General features: G+C 42.3%; 2 protein-coding genes across 11 annotated transcripts in view; one reads left to right on the top strand and one right to left on the bottom strand.

The window, feature by feature from the left end:
• The window catches only part of DROSHA (drosha ribonuclease III), a 107938-nt gene extending 92194 nt beyond the window's left edge, over positions 1–15744 (bottom strand). For 5 of the 8 annotated variants that reach the window (XM_059694729.1, XM_059694730.1, XM_059694732.1 and 2 more), the window contains exons 1-5: positions 15591–15744; positions 14371–14497; positions 13009–13076; positions 10068–10901; positions 4354–4446 (exon numbers count right to left, since the gene is read on the bottom strand). In XM_059694729.1, coding sequence (XP_059550712.1) covers positions 4354–4446; positions 10068–10901; positions 13009–13028 — 947 coding nt within the window. In that variant the 5' untranslated portion in view covers positions 13029–13076; positions 14371–14497; positions 15591–15744. The remainder of the gene's footprint in view (positions 1–4353; positions 4447–10067; positions 10902–13008; positions 13077–14370; positions 14498–15590) is intronic. The other 3 variants (XM_059694733.1, XM_059694737.1, XM_059694731.1) reach the window with 2 other exon arrangements.
• Positions 15745–15882: 138 nt separating this feature from the next.
• Positions 15883–21000, top strand: part of C4H5orf22 (chromosome 4 C5orf22 homolog) — a 21065-nt gene continuing 15947 nt past the window's right edge. For 2 of the 3 annotated variants that reach the window (XM_059694727.1, XM_059694726.1), the window contains exons 1-3: positions 15883–16060; positions 18392–18537; positions 20774–20923. In XM_059694727.1, coding sequence (XP_059550710.1) covers positions 15980–16060; positions 18392–18537; positions 20774–20923 — 377 coding nt within the window. In that variant the 5' untranslated portion in view covers positions 15883–15979. The remainder of the gene's footprint in view (positions 16061–18391; positions 18538–20773; positions 20924–21000) is intronic. The other variant, XM_059694728.1, reaches the window with a different exon arrangement.

The following is a 21000-nucleotide window of genomic DNA, read 5'->3' as shown; positions in this document are numbered from 1 at the left end:
GTCCTTTTATTTATTGACTTTTTTATTAAGATTATCACCATTCTTCTGTCTTATGTAATTAACCTTTCTCAGTTTTTTGTTTTCCTTTTAAATTCCAACTGCCTATTGCTACCTATAACTTTCATTTGGCCAAATCTAGAGACTTTTAAACTTATGCTTCCTCCTTAGTGTTATGCTTACAATCCTTTCCCATTTCAAGGTTAAGTAAATATTTTATATTTTCTTCAGTTACTTATAACACTTAATTTTTTAACATCATCCTTTTATGATATATGGCATAAATATCAGTTTTTCCCTCCAAATGGCTTGCCAATTGTCCCCACATCAGTTTTTCCTCTGATTTGAAAAAACAATTTTATGATAGATGTAAATGTTTATATATACTCAACTGTTGCTCAGTATTAGTTTCATTGATCTATTTACATCCACATCAAATTGTTTTAACGCTTTTGTGTTTATAGGACATTTAATACTACTAAAGCTACATTCTCATTTTTTTCCTTATTCTCATTGGTATTCCAAATAATCTATAATAATAAAAGCATAATATGCTAATTTGACTGGGCGTCCTTCCGGACGAAGTAGGGGCTGCGAGGGAAGCCCAGGTCCTGGGTGCCAGAGGGAAGCCAGTGCCGTCAGCCGGGGGAAGGAAGGCCTACTCTTGCATGAATTTTGTGCATTGGGCCTCTAGTGACTCATAAAGTTCTAAAGCCCATACTTCAACTGGTTACATTAAAATTATAGATTTTGAAGAAAACTGGTATTCTTCCACATCCACTATGGAAATATGGCATATCCTCCACTCTTTTCTATTACTTCTTTGTCATCAGCTACTTATGTTTCCTTCCCATTGTTCTATATATTTTTTAAAGTTTTATTAAGATATTGAATTTTAATTAGTATAAAGTTTCTATAGTGAATCTACATTTTTTTTCATTACTTTCTAAGTAGGTTTTCCTGGTTTATGTAGGAAGGCTATTAATTTCAGTATATATTTTTATAAATAACTGTCAACTTCAGTGAGTTAATCCTCATTGTTTCTTCACTGATCCATTTGAATTTTCCTGATACACCAATAGCTAATAATGGCAATGTAACTCCCGGTCGTGTGGTTCTGTTTGTTTTAGGTGCTTCCTGTGAGCCTGACACTCTGCTAAGCACTTTACCAACACTCACATTTAATCCTTACAAGAAAGCTATGAGGCAGGTATGCACATCCCTCCAGAGGAAACAGAATTAGGAATTATGTCACTTGTCCAATAGCACAAAGCTAGTAAGTAGTAAATGCTAATATGGTTGCTTGGCACAGACATTTTGACATGTATTAAAAATCCTGCCAAATGTTTACTATGATCAGGAAACACAGGTAAAAGGCAGCCTCATCCCCTCTCCTTTAGGCAGGTATACTGGATGATGGATGGTCAGGGTTGACTACTATAAACATCAATTAGGACTCGTTTTTCTTTCTTTTTTTAATAGGACATCTTTTTTAGGTGTCTCAGGCATTCCAAATTTCAAAATCCAAATTTGAAATTGTTTCTTAACAATACATTATATTATAAACTATGATAACTTTTCCTCCTTTACAGTATTTACCTCTCTAGTTTTTTTCTCACCTATTGCATTGGTGAGAACTCAGAGAATCCATGTCTGTTGTCTCCACAAGTTTCTGGGCACTAGAGAAGAAACCACTAGACTGAAGAGATTTCCATACTCGACACTAAAAATCATCAACCTCAAATGGGTCCCCAATGGTTTCCACCAACACAATATCTTGGCTTTTTTCTACCCTTATCTCCTCCCTCATCTGCTCCGCAGGTCCTTTCTCACCGAACAAACTCTTCCTGGTTAATCTCATTTAATCCATGGCAAGTACTTTTGCCATCTGGGATCTCTTTTCTGAATTTTACACCTATGTATCCAATTTACTACCACACAATTCCCTTTGGTTGTCTCACAAATTCTCAACTACGTATATCCAGGACTGAACTCATCCTCTTGCCTTTCTTAGTATTCCCCACCCTCAATGGGAAACATCAGATCTCACTGAGTCTTCTTCCCCCAGGATCAGTTACCAAGTCCTGCTGACTCTATCTCAAAAATACCTCTACCGCTCACCATTACTACTGTCATTGCCCAGGTCTAGGCACAATTATTTCTTTCTGAATTACTACAAACACCTTCTAAAGTCATTCATTCCAGGCTTGACCTTCAGAGAGCATTTCTCGACACTGTGACCTTCACACATGCTCTTTTCTCTTCCCCCTTTCATAGTACATCCCTACGCATGCTTTAGGTATCAGTAAAATGTCCATCTCTCTATGACTACCCTAGACTGAGTTTGTCACCACAGCATTCCCAGAGCAACATGTACTTGATCTATAAAAAGCACTTCTCACAGCACTTAACCTTCTGATTCCTGTAAAGTGGGATCTGTTGTTAATAACTATATCACTTGTACCAGTACAATACCTGGGAGACACAGTAATGTAAGTATTTCATTTGCTTGTGGATTAAGTTATACAATGTTAGGCAACAGCGATAGGCAATGGAGCCTTGCCTTTTTTCTAACTTGTATGGGAAAGCCTGTAAGGTTTCAATAAGCCTGTAAGGTTATTTTGAGATGGTGACGACAATGTTCATCATGAAATAACATCTTCTATCATATTAAAGACGTCTGCTTATATTCCTAGTTTACTGAAGTTTATACTCATAATCGACACTCATTTTATTTAAAATTTATAATAGGCAGGTACTGAAAAAAATCTATTAGGACACAAAAATTTAGTTACAGATTTCCTAATACTAACCCATCTATCCATGCAATCTCAGAATACATTCTCAGTTATTTGAACACACTACTGGAAACAACTTGCTAATCTACTACTCAGATTTTCATGTCCATATTCAGAGGCGAGACTGTGTTTTAGTTTTCTTTTCATTGGTTAGGTTTTGCCATCTGGGTTTTCCTGATATCACAGCCTGAATTGAGCTTTCTTTCCATATTCTTCCGAGTTCTAGAACAGTTTAAAACTTGTTAGTAGGTGGTACAAATTCCATTCTTTCAATGTTTATCATAGCTATTGGTCTATTAAAATTTTCTGCTTCCTGTGTGAAGTTTGTAATTTTTGTTTTCATAGAAATCAACCCATCACATCCATGTTTCTAAAGTTTTTAAATAAAGCTTCTAACTTATGTCAATGTGTTGTAAATTTTAAATCTCCTTTATTCCTATCATGATATATTCTCTCTTACCTAATGCAATGTGTGTATTTCTTTTCTTGATTTGCCACTTTTTAAATGGTATGACCTTTCAAAGTCTTGCATCTGTTTACAAATAGTTATAGTGCTACAGTTCTGTTTTCTATTTCATTAATCTCTTTTATCTTTAAACTAGAGGCCCAGTGCACGGGTGGGGTCCAGCGGCCCCGCCCCTGGTCGGGGTGGGGAGGGTCAATAGGGGGCAGGGCCAATAGGGGGCAGGGCAGGCTGGGGGGAGGGGCTGCGGGCCGGGCCCAGATCAGGCTGGTTGGCTGCCACAGTGCGCATCATAGCCACCGGTCGTTCTGGTTGTTCTGGTCGTTCTGCTGTTCTGGTCTCTGGGCTTTTATATATATATAGATCCTTTTTTCTACTTTTCTTGTACTCTACCAATTTCTAGAGCCAAATGATCAGGCAATAATTATATAAATACGCAGTTACCATTTATTTGGCATTAATTTTGGGCCCAGTTCTAGTGTTTACATGTATTATCTCAAAGACCCCCCACCACTCAAGGCATTTATAAGTATCCTTACTTCAGATAGTTACTGAAGCTTAAAAAGATAAATCAATTCAATAACATAGTTGGGAGAAGTAATAATTGACCCCAAATCTGCCGGACCCGTGTTATTCTTAATTACCATTATATAAGACCATGCATTTTACTTCTCTGTATAGAATTAATTACATTCTGCAAGTTTTAGTTTATAACATCTCAATCCCATTTTTCTAAATAAAGTGTGACTGGAGTTTTGCTTTTTTCTGTAACAAGTAAATTTTAAAACATAATTATGAATTTCCAAGGTGTAGTTTTTTTACAAAAAACTTTGCATTATTAATGCATAGTTTTATAGCAATTGACGTCAGAAAAAGTGGTCCATATAATTTCTAATTTATCAAGATTACCCTTGTGTATAATCAATACATCTTGAAAGTAAAGTTTTTAAGTCAGTGGCTGCGTTAGCTTTCCACAGGGCATTCTGGAAGACTCTTGGGCTATTTTGGAGACGTGGCTGATACCTTGCATAAGCACAAAATCTGAATTCAAGGAGATACTCCTATGACTTCTTTCAGCGTGAACTCCTTGCTTACCTTCCAGGTCTCTTATACTCTTTTTTGTAGGACCTTTCCAGAGATGGTGATCTTCGGCTGTCCCGATGCCTGGGTCTCTCCCGTTCCCGCTCTCTTAAAGGAATTAATACACAGAGCTGTTTTCAACAGAAAGACTGAAAAACACCACCTCTTTTCACTGAATTCATCTTCTAAATCAATGGCCCTTACCTAAGAATTTTTCAGGCATTATTCTCTATGGGACATTTTTATTCATCCTTCATTTATTAGAGAACAAAGGAGCTGTTTGCTTTACAGAAGTTAACTGACTTGGACATTTTTTTGCTGTTTTCGTTACAGAAAGAAGTCAACCCTGACGCAAAGCAAGAAAGGGAATTTCATCATAATCTTCTCTAGAGACCTTCCAACCAGCCAGTCCTTAGTTATTAACCTACAGGGAAAACTTAAAAGAATTCTACTGCCCATTGATTTCTAGGAAACTCTCAATTTCAGCCATCAAGTAAATGTAAATCAAAGCTTTGGTAGTAAGCATTAGAACTCGGTTCTATGACAAAAGAGTTCTGAACCCTTACAGGTTATCAGCCTGAGTTGTACTTGTAGCGATCACTAATGCCATGAGTCTGTACGTCACTGTACCTTTAAATGCAATTTTCATTAGCAAAAAACTCTCGATGGAGACCCTGAGTTTAATATAAAAATAGGAGGGATTTTAAAACCTTCCAATGTAAAAACTAGACAAATTTAATAATAATAACAATAACTTCTGAGTCTATTTAATAAGTACAATGATCTGGAACAAAAATTGGAACTCTAGTGTGTTTGAATCAGAACTAAATCTAAGGAAACTAACCACATGATCTCAGAACAAATAATTTAAAAAATGCTGTTAGCCTAAATACAGCAAATGACTATAAAAATGTCTGAACTCAAAAATATCCCCCAATAGCCAATAGAAGTGTAAATACTTTGAAACTGAGACTCATAAAACTGATAAAGATCGGTCACTCCTTAGATATAAAAAACTGAAATTGTGTTTTTACTTAAAGATCACCCCCTCCTTGCCCGGCCAGTGTGGCTCAGTGATTGAGTGTTGACCTATGAACCAGGAGATCATGGTTCAATTCCCAATCAGGGCACATGCCCAAGTTGCGGGCTTGATCCTTAGTGTGAGATGTGCAGGAGGCAGCCGATCAATGATTCTCTCTCATCACTAATGTTTCTCTTTCTCTCTCTCTCTCTCTCTCTCTCTCTCTCTCTCTCTCTCTCTCTCTCTGAAATGAATAAAAATATTTTTTAAATCACCCCCTCCACAAGGAAGCCTCCTTTGAATAAGGTACTCTGACACGTACATAAAACTCAGGTATACACCAGCTACCCAAAATAAAGTAGCCAGAGCTTGGGAATCTACATACTTTATCAGACACCCTTCTAAAAGTCCAGTTTATTTTTAGGCAATTAATCCAACATGTGAGCAGTACCACATGACAAAGATATAATCTGTAGTGGTATGGCTGCTAAAAAGAATAATTTAAATGACCTATATTTCCAAATAAAAACTCTATTTAGAAGATATTCCTAATTTTTTTGTTTTGTTTTGTTTTTTAACATCTAGGCAACAGAAGTTTGCACTCAAGAACAGCACTGCTGATGACTGCTACCTGTGTGGGTATAAATTAAAAAGACCGATTTGGATATAAATCACCTTAGAAAACACAGTATGATGAACATCTTTAAAGCAAGAAAAACAATGTTAAGGTTACTGTTCTCAAGACTCGTCCTTGTTTGCAAGCACTAAGGTATCCCTTAGGTGCAGAACATTAGCTCTCCGCCGGCGGCACGCAACAGGACAGCTATGGGGTTACCGTTCTGTAGCACCACGCACGACGGGAAGCCACACACCGTCCTCACCACGCTGCACCCAGCAAGGTCAGTGTGCCGTGTCAGCAGCTGTTTCTCTTCCCATTCCCCACAGCCACCCTGACCTTTCCCAACAAGTACATATATTCACTTCCTCACAAACTTTCTCTAGCAATAGTTTGCCTAAAACAACCTTGTAATTACTGTTCAACCACATTTCGGAGGAGAAAAAGAAGGAAAGTGGAATTTGAAAAGGGACAGATTCACTTACCCCAAGAAGTAAGGGGAGAAGTGGTCAGAGGACAGGCTATAGAATTTGCATAAACTGAGCACAACCTAATGCATCAACGTGTGAAGCTTTGGTTTTCTCCAGTATACTTCCAGAAGTTACCCTGGGACTTCACGTGCCCCACATGTATTTCACAGAAGCATCCCATATGAGGCAGATGACTGATCCCCTGCCGAAAACCCCAAAGGGAGCCGGTTATAATGTGACTGTGACACCAAGGTGGCTCCAGGGCAAACATCTCAAGTACAACATCATACAAAACAACTCTAATACAAATGAAGCCATTTAGAAAGATGAGCTAACTGCCTAAACAGGTCCTTCACAGCAAAGGAGTTACGGTTTAGGATCATGGAGGATAACAGTATGCTTTTGGCACTTCATTTCACTTATTGATAGACCCCTCAGTTTACAAGACATCTGAGTTTCTTCAAACACATGACTCCAATTTAAGCCTGGATGGAAAATTTTAGGATTTTACATCAGAGCCCTAAAAACTCAGATCTAACTTAAGTCCAAAACAGAAAAACAAATGCAACCTAGAATATTGAAGTTTGCAGGAAAATGCCTCCACAGCAACAGGATTATTAACAATCACATTGAACTCTGAAGCAAACTCTCTCCAGTTTAGATTTGTATCATAAAACTACTAGTGGCCCGGTGCACAAAATTCGTGCACGGAGAAGGGGGAGTTCCTCAGCCCGGCCTGCACCCTCTCCAATCTGGGACCCCTCGAAGGATGTCCTACTGCCGGTTTACAGGGATCGGGCCTAAACCAGCAGTCGGACATCCCTCTCACAATCCGGGACTGCTGGCTCCTAACCGCTCACCTGCCTGCCTGCCTGATTGCCCCTAACCACTCTGCCTGCTGGCCTGCTCGCCCCCAACTGCTCCCTGCCGCCAGCCCGCTTGCCCCCAAATGCCCCCCCGCCAGCTTGATCACCCCCAACTGCCCACCGTGCCAGCCTGCTCACCCCCAACTGCCCCCCCTGCTGGCCTGCTCGCCCCCACCCTCTCTCCCCACTGGACTGCTCGCCCCCAACTGCCCCCCTGCTGGCCTGCTCACTCCAAACTGCCCCCTCCTGCTGTCCTGATCACCTCCAACTGACCCCCATTGATGGCCTGCTTACCCCCAACTGGCCCCCCTGCTGGTCTGCTTACCCCCAACGGCCCCACCCCCTACCAACCTGATCACCCACAACTGCCCTCCCCTCTTGGCCTCTAATTGCCTCTACCTCAGCCCCTCCACATGGCTTTGTCCAGAAGAACATCTGGAAGGTCTCCTGGAAGGTCTCCCAATCTAATTAGCATATTACCCTTTTATTAGTATAGATAAAGTATGGGCAAAGGACCTAATTAGACACTTTTGGAAAAGGGACATACAGAAGGCCAAGAGACATATGAAAACATGCTCAAAGTCACTAATCATCTGAGAGATGCAAATCAAAAAGACAATGCGGTACCATCTCACACCTGTTACAATGGCTATCATCAACAAATCAACAAATGAAAAGTGCTGGTGAGGATGCGGAGAAAAAGGAACCCTCATGCACTGCTGGTGGGAATGCAGACTGGTGCAGCCACTGTGGAGAACAGTATGAGTTTCCTTAAAAAGTTAAAAATGGAACTCCCATTTGACCCAATGAACCCACTTCTAGGAATATATCCCAAGAAACTAGAAACACTAATTAGAAAGGATATATGCACCCCTATGTTCATAGAAGCACAATTTACAATATCTAAGATTTGGAAACAGCCTAAGTGCCCATCAGCAGATGAGTGGATTAGAAAACTGTGGTACATCTACACAATAGAATACTACCCTGCCGTAAAAAAGAAAGAACTCTTACCATTCTCAACAGATAGACATTCTCAATGGATGGACATGGAGAACATTATGCTACACAAAATAAGCCAGTCAAAGAAAGATAAATATCACATGATCTCACTCATTTATGAAATATAATCAACAACATAAACTGATGAACAAATAGATCCAGAGACAGAGAAGCATCAAACAGACCATCAAACCTCGAAGGGAAGGCAAGGGAGAGAGGAGGGTGTAAGACATCAACCAAAGGACTGTATGCATGCATATAAGCATAACGAATGGACACAGACAGTAGAGGGGGTGAGGGCATGCACTGAGGGGTGGGAGTGGCCAGGGAGAGGTCAATGGTGGAAAAAGGAAACATATGCAATACTTTAAACAATAAAGAATTTTAAAAAAACAACCTATAAAATACACTATCCCAGGCCTCTGCTAACTAGTCCATCACAGAATAATTAAGAACAAAATTGACCAGAAATAGTAACTCACACTGAAAAGACTTAACAGACGACCGGCTCTCAAATCCATCATCTCCACAGGAAACACATTCCCTTCACCCTCCCACTGGCATCAGGGAAAAGCAACAACACATCACCACTTACTGGCAAAATGTTCCATCAGAATCACACCGACAGCCATGAGAAAAATGTGGAAACCGAGAGGTGCACTGAGGGCCCAGGAGCTGAGACCAGCACCCTACAATCCCATACCGAGAAGTGAACTGGTGTGCTGAGCTCAAACGTGTGCAGCACAGAAGGTCCACAAGACAACCAAGGTAAACACGCCACAGGGGACAGAGGGAGAAGCACTGTTATCAGCTTGACAAGTGGAAAACCTCAAATCTTTATCAATATAAAGAGTTCACTGAAAGTACAAGTATTAATACAATCATTACCTGTCTGTTTTTATTTTTCCACCTAAACCAAGAGTTCTCAGACTTTTGGGATAACAGACTCACACCACCTCTTGAGAATCTGATGTAAGGTACTGATTAACTTACAGAAAAAAAATACACATAAAATACTGCATATAACTTCAGAGCATTTCTAGAACGCCATCTATGGATCCGTTTCAGCACACCTGCTGAAAACCTTATTCTCTTATATATACAGGTATTTGGTCTTTTGAAAAAAGGAAATGTAACCTGGAATGGAACAGTATTTTTCAAATACAATTTTCTTCAGTATGAATTTGTTTTAGTGCAACAAAAGTGGGTTAAAGCTATTCTGAAAACTCTAACTTTGGTAATGGATAATATAAGCTCATTTTATAAAGAAACAGATCAAGAAGGCAGCAAGGTACAATAAACTTCCATTTATCCTAAAAATCAGAAAGCAAGTTCTGCTCGTTAACTAGTTTAATTCTTAATTGGTAATATAGGCAGATCATCAATTCCGAAGGAATGCAAGTACCGTATTCTGAGATGATGCTTTTGAACATAACTAAATATAATGCAAAAAAAAATATGGTTTTTCATTGGATCATCATTAAAATGTCAACTGTATTATGCAGAGTAATCAGCTTACATCCACTGAAAGGAATCTACATTAATAATTTTGGAATGCTTTTCAAAAGTGGCTTTTTCTGACATCAATTTCTTTACTTGTCAGTTGTTCCTTCCTCTTTAAAACAGCCCAAAACAAGCTTTATTTCCTTTCATACATCGAAATGCACTGCAGGATCTTTTTGGTCTGGTTTGCCGATAAGCAGAAATGGCCTCTGTATGGGCCTCTTCAGTTCATTAAAAAACACGTGTTTTACCTGCTCCGCTCATAGCTCCGGTGGCGAGATGGCGTTCTGCCGCGGTCATAATCGGATCTGTAGCGACTGTCTGCTCTTCTCCTGTCGGGACTTCGGCCTCGCTCCCGCCGGTCCAGGGACCGATGCCTCTCCCCTCGCCCGTGACTGTGATCCCGGTGCCGGTGATCATCATAGTGCTTGAGCCTTTCCGGGGACCTCCTCTCGCTGGGAGCCTTTGGGAGTGGGTACGGAGGGAGATGCCTAAAATGTGGGCTGCTGTTGTTATTAGCACTGGGTGGGAAAGAACTGGGGCTGTTCTGGAAGCTATTAAAGTTGGGAGGCGGGAAATTGTGGTGCGAATACCCAGGAGGGTACTGATAATTGACCTGCTGGGGCATGACCGGAGGGGGTGGGGGATGGGGCATGGAAGGAGGGGGCATCATGTAGGGGTACGTGCCCTGCCCAGGAGGTGCTCCGGAGACTGGGGGGTTGTTAGGACAGGGCATCGGAGGCGGCATGGGGGGAAAACAGGGAGGTACGGGGAAGGGGGGCCTCATCTGGTGGTTGGGGAAGGGGGGCCGGATGGGGCAGGGGGGAAGAGGGCCTTGTGCTGACGGAGGCATGGGTGGAGGGAAGGGTACAAAATCCGGTCTCGGAGGCAGAAAATTGGGGGCTGGAGAGTTTGAGAAGCTGGTGGAAGGAGCACTTGGCGGCTCATATTGATATTGCACAGGAGGCTGCTGCGGGTGAAGCAGCCTTAAATTCTGAGGCCTGAAGGCTGGTGCTGAGGGTCTGGCTCCATGTCCTCCTCGCCCTCGGGGACACCCTCGTCCTGGGTGGAACGACATTCTATGACTTGTTGGAGGAAAGAAAAGGAGAAAAGGGAAAAAAAAAACACCTTACTATGGAAACAGGGTTGCACAAATGCCTGAATAGCTTCAAGAGCAACTGACAGGCCCCTTAGGCCACTGGCATATTCCACCCACCAACACTGAGTTCTCCATAATATCTGACACTCCTCATGGCTAGTAAACTTCTCTTCTTCTGTCTCAGCCACCAAACCCATGGCGTGGTCACTCCCTGGGCCATGTCACTCCCTAAAGACACTCCACTTCCAAATGATGAATTCAACATCCCACTATTCAACCACGTGCTACCACGTCCTTTCTTAAGTTCCCCCAATACTTGACCTCACCATGCCCTCCCGTCAGCACACCCCACATTTTCTATATCTGTACCAGCATCTTCCTGTCTTCACCTTCTTTCCCACTCAGCATAGACTCTGCAGATTCAACGCAACATGTCCTGAAAGGTATTTATGATCTTCCCCTCCAAGACACCACCACATGCTCGTCTCTATGCACTTCCTATCTCAACAGATACCATTCAGGTTCTAGGTACTTTCACCTTTATCATCTCTGCCATAGATATCTCTGCCACAAACATTTTCACTGCACAGTTCATTGGCCTCAAGGCAACTTTTCCACAGAAATGATAACATGTCGTCCAAAGTTAGCATACTTTCTACAAGTTGGTTCTCTGGCGAGTCAGTCCTTCCAACTAAGAGCTGGGTATTAATGGCTGGCCTACACCCCTAGCTGCTGGTGCATGTAGCTAGCAGGTGACGGAACCAGGGTTTGGCGGGCAAGGTGACTGCTCCAAAGGTTGTTTATTACTCCAGGGACTATTACACACGGTTTGCTCACGGCCCTTCTCTTCCTGGGACCGCTGCACAATGTAACATCACTGCCAGTCAAGAGTAGGTCACACAAACCTGACCACGGCAGCAGCAAGTGTCTCAAGATCATCGAGAGCTATTTTAACTTTGTAGGTTGTACCTAACCAACCACTTGTCTTCAGTCCACGAAAAATATGGGTTCAACTCTAGTCACTCCTTCATATGCTCCTATCGATGAGTCCCCAGCAGTGCCCGTCAATAGCTAAATGCTTATTGACAACGGATTTTAATAACATCCCAGCACAGTGTCCTCAATGTAAGCAAAGTCACCTTTAGATCAAAACAACTTTACTTAGGCCATAAACAAGAGGATCTGAAACCAATACACAACACTTCATGGTGATGGTCTTAAAACAGCTAGCATTTCTTCCAGATGGCAATGATTTGCCCCAAGCATTCATTTCTTATTTTGAAACACACTACAACGGGAGGAGAAAGACAGGCTGAGGACCCTCTTTGAGGGCAGAGTTGAACCCACATTTCCCATAGAATGAAGACAAATGCTTAAGTACAAAACCAAATCAGTTATTTGTATATTTCCATGAATCTATACACTTTTTAAATGTATTCACAATAAAGTCTTTTTCATTTTGTTATTCATTTTATCATGTTTCATCATGTCCTTCTTTCATACGTTATTATCGTTTTGACAGCAAAATTTCCTTACAGCCAATTAGTCACCCACAAAAATGAAGGTTTATGGTGAAAATACCAGATACATATTGATCTTAAAGTCATACACCAGAAAATGATTTTGCCTTCTTTACCCCTTTTAACTAAATACCTTAAAATTCCTATCATTTTTGCTGTGTAAATACTTGAGTCCATCCACTTCACACCATTGTCTCAGGCCTGGCTGCTACAATAACACCCTTGCAGGACCTTCTACTATCACTATCAACACCCTGAAGGCCTGTTAGGTTTCCTGCTCTCACACACTCTGTGCTTCTTCTTAGCAGGTCCTACAAGAATTACAATCCACCAACCAATTACTGAATTCCATCCTTAATGTCTGCCTGCACCTGAGAACTGTGAGTTCCATCACTGCGGCTCTGGGTTGTCTCATTAATGGCTATGGGCTGAGTTCCTAGCCATGTACATGGCCCAAATGAACACATTTCCTCCTCATGTCACATACCTGAATTCTCCCAGTCTATGACCCAGCACAGTGCTCTCTCCTCTCTGTTCTCCCAAAACCACTGCCAACCCCATCACACCACTCACCATGTATTGCCTTGCATCATGAGGTGCTGTCTGGGTCAGAGTCACATCTCCCACAGAGACTATGAGCTCTAAAGGACAGAAAGAATAGGAGAGACGCAAAAAAGTTTCCTACACTGATAATGCTAGAAAATGTTTCTGCAATTATTTTAACACTAATTTTGAATTTTCCAATGCATTTAGCATACTAACAAAATTAAGAGGATGCTGAACCGAATTAAAGTTTACAACTAACTTTTAAGATGTCTTTAATACTTGTCTTGCTGACTCAAAACCATCAGTAACTAAAAAAGACTGGAATTTTGGGCATATTCCATCTCTATTTTTTTAAATATATTTTATTGATTTTTTACAGAGAGGAAGGGAGAGGGATAGAGAGTTAGAAACATCAATGAGAGAGAAACATTGATCAGCTGTCTCCTCCACACCCCTTAATGGAGATGTGTCCGCAACCAAGGTATATGCCCTTGACCAGAATCGAACCTGGGACCCTTCAGTCCACAGGCCAACGTTCTATCCACTGAGCAAAACCGGTTAGGGCTCCATTTCTAATTTGTTAAAAGATTGGGGGAGAATAACTATTTCTCCTCCCCCTCTCCATACTCTAGTATCTTTCACAATGAGACCAGCATTCAAATTCAAACATAACTATAATCCTGTAGAGATGTTATCCTTGATTTTCATTCTCCACTCTTCCCACAGAAGAATGGTATGAAAGTGAATGACTTTCCAAATCCTTAAACTTCAAAAAAATGTATAAAAATCTCAAATAAATATTAAATGCAAAAAGTTTCAATGTGGAAGCACCTCCCTAAAGTCTTTTTAACTAAATACCAATGAGCTTAAGGTGGATTTTCAAATGGCTCATGAAAACAGTTTCAGGTGTTTAGCTATATCAATCACTGGGATTCATAAATAGCAGGCACCAAGTAACATCTGAATAATGATTATTTTTCAGACTAAGACCCTCAAGATAAATCTAAGGCCTAGACAGCTGATCTTGCCACTACGGGCTACTCGCTGCCAACAGAATCAAATTCAAACTCCATGCTTGCTATTTAAGGCCCTCCACAATCTGAACCCAACTCCTTCCAGGCTTAATCTCAGTTATCTTCCCCATGAAGATAACCTATCACTCCAGATTTTCCCCGTTGCCTAAAATACCAAATTCTACCATATCCCCCAGATTGTTCTTTGCTGTTGCTCTTCTGAAATCTACCACCCTATGAATTTGCCCACTGAATTCTACCCACCTACCCCAAATGTCACCTCTTTTGTGAAGCCTTCCCTGGTTCCCTTAAGAAGTCATCTCATTCCCTGCAGATTTCCCTCTTAGTCTGTACTTACCTCTTTTATAGCACTTACCAGAGACTGCCTCATAGTATAGTCATGTGTGCACATGTCTAACTTCTCCACTAGATTATTAGCTCCTTGAGGACATGGGTTGATTCATAGTTATTTCTGGATCCTTCACAGCCCCTGGCAGAGCATCCTGCACACAGTAGGTGATGAATAAAGGTTTACTGTCTCACCAATAGTATTATGTCTCTATGTTGCTACTGTGCATTTCCCTTTCACATATATTCACAACAGATCTGCATTATCAAAACCAGACAAAAACCTTTCCACTGATTCATACAACACTGAATGAGCCAATACGTGTGGGGCACTGTCGCAGGTTGTGTGCTGAACACAAAGATGAGTAAGACACAGCCTGCAATCCTAAAGGAGCTCAGAACCCACATACAAACACATTTTTAAATAAAAATAACACAATGCAATAAACACAAGAGGTATGCACTGGGTCTAGGCCCTGGGGGAACACAAGGAACGTGCTCACGGACCTAGAATGGGCAACAGCCAGAATCACTAACAAGCTCGTTCACTGTGCAACAGCTGAACATTCACTATGCGATCCTCCGGGATGCTCCTACAGATAGAACATCTGAAAACACTGACTATGCAACTGACCTCCTAAAGGTATAGTCAGGCTGTGTTATGGATGCAAACTTTAATTCAAAAGTCAAGGAATCTGCTACAAGTGGAAAAGCAATCATTTTCTGCGTCTGCCTATTCCAGGTTGGTGTTTGGAAGCAGGGAAAGTGAGAGAGCTGTTTTGAAGAGTTAACACGTGCAGAACATCGGTCTATGTAGAAAGAGTTGCAAAATGTGACTACGCTTTTATGAAGACGTCCTCTTTTCCCCCCAGATGAATCCGCAGGCCCATCACCTTCCTCCGGCTGCATTGCGTGTTTCCCTGTTTGCATCTCCCGCCAGACTGTGAACCCCAACCCGGCCAGGATGGGCTGGCTCACGGTCCACCTCCCCGGCGACACGCGGACGACCCCAGGCGGGGACCAGCGCACGCGCCCCAGCAATGAATGAAAGCTCTGATCTGTCACTCCTTTGTACTTAGGGGACCCGGGCCTCGGGTCGCCTTCTTGCCCTGCGCTGCAGATCTGAAGAGGGGCTGTCCGAGCTTAACTTTCAGGCGCGTCTGGCCGCAGCCCAGGCCTCCAGCCCCATGAAAATCCAGACACTCGCCAACGCTCCCTCTTCGAACCCCCGCAGGGTGGTCCTTTTACCTGCAAAAAGGCTCCCGGGCCGTGAGGTCGCCGACAGAGTAGAGCCAGCCTTAAGCTGCAGCCGCCGAGACCACGGCGCCGCCAGCGCCTCCGGAACAGGAAACGGAGGGAATGAAAAAGCAAACCCGAGAAAAAGCAGGACCTCGGGCGGGACACAGCGGGACTCGCCGCCGCGCCTCGCGCGCCGTGATTGGCGCGTCAACGACAGCGCTGGGCATCTAAGCCAATCGCCCTCATGGGGCCCTCGGGCGCCCGCCCTCTGCCCTTCGCGTCCTCCAATCCGGAACCGCAACCGGGTGAGCGCGCTGTGCGCCCGGGGAGGGTGGTAGGGCTGCCTCTACGGCTTCTGCGGGTCCTCGGGCTCCCGGGACGCAGCCGAGCGCGGAAACATGAGCGACGCGGCGGGAGAAGGCCCTCGCGTTCGGCGCTACCCCGAGCTCCCGGTGTGGGTGGTGGAGGATCACCAGGAGGTGAGCGGGCGCGGCGGAGCCTGGGCCTGGGAGGCCGGACAGAACCGGAATGTGGTACCGGCACCGGTTGCCTTGCGGTGGGGAGAACCCCAGGACCTTGGAAGAGTAGCCGCCGGAGTTTCTGGGGCACTTAGTCGGCCGCGGGCAACTCGCACGCTTTGCCCCAAAACCCCGCAGCCAACCACTGGTGGTGCCGGGATTCGAACCCTGGGCAGTCTGACCGCAGAGCCCGGAATCTCTACCTTTACCTGCACCTTAGCGCGGGCTTCCTGCTGTCTGGTCGCCAGCACAGTCCTGCTGTGTGGGTGGGAGGCGTTTTGTTAAGGATGCGCACTGTCATCTGTGAGACGGGGACAGTCACCGTAGCCTTCTTGGAGCCGTTAGTGTTACTGTGTGCACAGCGTGCACGTACATTTTTTAGCACGGTGTCCGCGTTTCTAAACACTAAAGATAGTTTCTATATATTACGAGTTGCTAAAACAGGGCCTGAATGCAAATTCTGGAAGCCTACAAAGGAGGTCCATGGATCTGAAACTTTTTTTTTTTAAGTAGCATTAATAAACTTTGAGAATTCTCTGGATATGAAAGAGGAAAAGGTGATCCCGGATTTATGGGTGGAGAAAGTTAGGAGAGGAAGGAAGTTTGGCTTCTCAGGACCTGGACACACACTGTGTGTGTGGACCCGAGAGAAAGAGCAAGTGTGGGTTAGGCGGTGCCTTCAAATTCAGTCTCTCTCTCTCTCTCTCTCTCTCTCTCTCTCTCTCTCTCTCTCTCCCTCTCTCTCTCTCCCTCTCTCTCTCTCTCTCCCTCTCTCTCCCTCTCTCCCTCTCTCCCTCTCTCCCTCTCTCCCTCTCTCCCTCCCTCCCTCCTTCCCTCCCTTCCTCCCCTTCCTTCCCTCCCTTCACCCTCTCTCTCTCTCTCTCTCTCTCTCTCTCTCTCTCTCCCTCCCTTCCTCCCCTTCCCTCCCTTCCCTCTTTCTCTCTCTCTCTCTCTCCCTCTCATAACTCATTGTGGGGTATTTCTTAATTCAGTTCATTGGAGTGATATATATACAGTGGGGCCTTGACCTACGAGTTTAATTCCTTCGAGACTGAGCTCCTTAAGGAGCTCGTTAACTCAAATTATCAACTCAATGCAAAAAATTGGCGGAGAGACAGCTGGTATCTCAAAAAACTCATTAGTTGGGACACTCGTAAGTCAAGGCCTCACTATACTAATAAAATGGTTATATGCTAATTAGACCAGGTCCACCATCCTTCAGGACAAAGCTTTGTTGTCCACCGAGGCAGAGGTGGTTAGGGGTGATCAGGCCGGCAGGGGAGAGCCGTTAGGGGCGATCAGGCAGGCAGGCAGGTGAGTGGTTAAGAGCTAGCGGACCCAGATTGCGATATCTGACTGCTGGTTTAAACCGGCAATCAGACATCCCCCAAGGGGTCCCGGATTGGAGAGGGTGCAGGCAGGGCTGAGGGACACCCCCCCCCCCCCGCCTGCACGAATTTCGTGCACCAAGCCTCCAGTTGGTTAATAAAATTATATAGGTTTCAGGTGTACAGTTCTAATTCATCTGTATATTGTATTGTGTGTTCACCACTCCAAGTCCTTTATCCCACCTTAACCCTCTTCTAGCTTCCATTCCCTTTTCCCTTTGTCAGTGTCTATGAGGGGTTTTTTCTTTGCTTAGTCAAATTCAGTCTTAAACCTACAGATATACAGACTGTATCAGGACCAAGCCCTATAGACCACCTAGCCCCATGGTCAGCAAACTGCGGCTCGCGAGCCACATGCGGCTCTTTGGCCTCTTGAGTGTGGCTCTTCCACAAAATATCACCTGTGGGCGCGCACGTACAGTGCAATTGAAACTCTGTGGCCCATGCGCAGAAGTCGGTATTTTGTGGAAGAGCCACACTCAAGGGGCCACTTGCCTAGCCCAACTGCACCTCCTAAAGTATGGAAAGGGCCCTGAGACCCAGAGTAGCATGAACACATCTTTAGTGCCAGAACATGTATGAACTAGCAGGTGTTTTCTGAGCCTTCATCCTTTGTGTCTTCACATTGTCTGTTAAGTTTGTTGTGGCAGCAAGATGACAGCAGAGATGCCCATTAGAGCCTTTGGAGGTGCAAGTTGGAAGTTGTGAGGGAAAAAATAAAGCTTGAGATCATTATCTAAATCATCTACAAAGAGCACCTTTTCCGACATGTATTTTCCTGCTTGCTAACAACTTAGTGTGCTTCAGATTACGTGCAGTTACATTTAACGTTTTGCAGTCTGCAGATGAGGGTATGCTCGTGATGTCAGTGCCAATTCTGAATGTGTGCATGCGTCTTTCACAGGTTCTGCCGTTCATATACCGCGCCATTGGCTCAAAACATCTTCCTGACAGTAATATAAGTTTTGTGCATTTTGATTCACATCCAGATCTCCTTATTCCTGTGAATATGCCAGCTGACACCGTGTTTGATAAGGAAACTCTTTTTGGGTAATATATAGTTTTGTTAATGATTGTTTATGTGCTTGAAATACCATTTGCAGTAGATAATAAGCAGTTAAGGGAAATAGATTTTGTTAAGCTTATAAGTTTGCTTTGTTTGCCTTTTATATTTTATTTAGAGCTAGTGTTGACAGACTTTTTCTTAAAGAGCCAGGTAGTAGATATTTTAGGCTTGCTGGCCATATGGTCTCTGTTGCAACTGCTTATCCCTGCCCTCCTAGTGTGAAAGCAGCTCTAGACAGTATGTAAACAAATGGCTGTGGTTTTGTTCCTGTAAAACTTTATTTACAAAGACAGGTGGCTCAGCCAGTGTTTGCCAGATTCTGCTATAAAATACAGAATTTTAGAAAAAGAAGACACTTGGTAAGTTATTTGAGCCAATTCTCCCTTCCTCTCCATTTTAAAACTGAGGCACAAGAAAATGTGCAATAATTTAATTTGTATATCTTGTCTTCCAGTATTGAGTTTTTTCAACCTCCCAATTTGTTACTTTCAGGTCACAAATCCTGCTGATTTTCAGTTATATAGAATCATTGAGATGAAAGTGAAATGGTAACTCTATTCTTCATGAAGGATCATACCTAATGTATCTCTAAATAGTTACTTGTTAGTTTCTCTTCTGTAAGAAAGTTCCCTGAAATTCTGTCCCTGCCTCTTTAAGTGCATATTTGGTAGAATGTAGCCTATTTGTACAATATAAAAAGTTACATAGCAGTAATTTTTCTGATTTATAAAATTAAAAGATAGATACTTGTGTGATTTAATTTTACCCTACTATATTTCACTTTTTCCAAAACCCCAATTCAGAGCACTAGTCTCTAAAGAAACATGGTAGCTCTGCCATTGTCCTTACTCTTTTATATTTAGAGGTTCTATGTCTTAGAAATTGAAAAGAATTATGAAACAGGGATGCAGACTGTACAGTTAGTCATAGAATAATAGTTGTTAAACTTTTTAGTCTCAGGATTCCTATACTCTTAAAAATCATTGAGCGTTTTCTTTAATGTGGGTTATATCTATTGATATTTACCATACTTGAAATTAAAACTGAGATGTATATAAAATATTAATTTCAAAATAACAATAGCCCTCTATACCAGTGATGGCGAACCTGTGACACGCATGTCAGAGGTGACACGCAAACTCATTTTTTTTGGTTGATTTTTCTTTGTTAAATGGCATTTAAATATATAAAATAAATATCAAAAATATAAGTCTTTGTTTTACTATGGTTGCAAATACTAAAAATTTCTACCTGTGACAGCACCAGAGTTAAGTTAGGGTTTTTCAAAATGCTGACACACCGAGCTCAAAAGGTTCGCCATCACTGCTCTATACGTTAGCATCAAAAATTTTATGGAAAAAAAACAAATGTATTTTCTAAAGCAAAAAAAAAAAATCTAGTAAGAGCAATACTGTTTAAATTTTTGTAAATCTCTTTTATATTTGCCTTTATAGAAAGCAGATGGATTCTCATATCTGCTTCTGCATCCAGTCTGTTGCCATATGTTGTTTTGGTGGAAGTATATGAAAAAGATTCAGGAAGATAATTTTCATAGCCTTTTCAGATCATTGTGAATATTCTTTAATATTATATTGACATTTGATAAGTGTTAGTTTCCTAAAGCTTAGCTAGACTGTAGAATCCAACAATTCAGATTCAAGTCTGAATAACCATGGTTTATTAATCAGTTTGGTATTTAGCCTGCAATTGAATCAAAAGTGCTTTTCCTTGAGACAACCACTTACTTCAAAGTATATAGCAGAAGTACTTTCCGTGCACTTCTCATTTTGTGATATAAAAATAGATATAAGCCACATTTTAAAATGTATACTTAAGATCAAGTTATAATCATGAAGGACATTCTTACCTGAAACTGACTTTGATGGGGTGGGGAGAGCGTTAGTGCATGGTAGTGAAGAATACAATGACTACTAGTAGAGTTTGGTTCTATTACCTTGATTAATCTTAGGACATCAACCCACCATTGCTTTGCACCACCTGTGCAAATGTCAATACCATAAAAAAACGAAATAATGCCTTAGTGTTTTAGGAAAACTGTTTTTAACTAGTGGTCACAAGAAAGGCCTCAGGCACCTCCCAAGGGTCCCTCAAACCATGCTTTGAGACCTACTGTCTTAAAATATTATTGTGAATGAAATTACATTTGGAAAAAAATCACTCACTAATAGTTTTCATTCTTTCTCTCTGCTTCTCTTCCAGAGAATTAAGTATTGAGAACTGGATTATGCCTGCAGTTTATGCTGGCCATTTTTCCAATGTAATATGGCTTCATCCCACATGGGCTCAGCAAATCAGAGAGGGTACACATCACTTTTTAGTAGGCAAAGACACTTCTACCACAACAATCAGGTAATTTCTTCATATTTATGAATATGAAAGGTTGAATGCTTCTATCTTATGTTGGATTCCTGCAATAATTTATAAGT

The sequence above is a fragment of the Myotis daubentonii genome, chromosome 4 (genome assembly GCF_963259705.1).
Source record: "Myotis daubentonii chromosome 4, mMyoDau2.1, whole genome shotgun sequence".
NCBI lineage: Eukaryota > Metazoa > Chordata > Mammalia > Chiroptera > Vespertilionidae > Myotis > Myotis daubentonii.
This window is presented reverse-complemented; position numbering and strand designations above follow the sequence as displayed.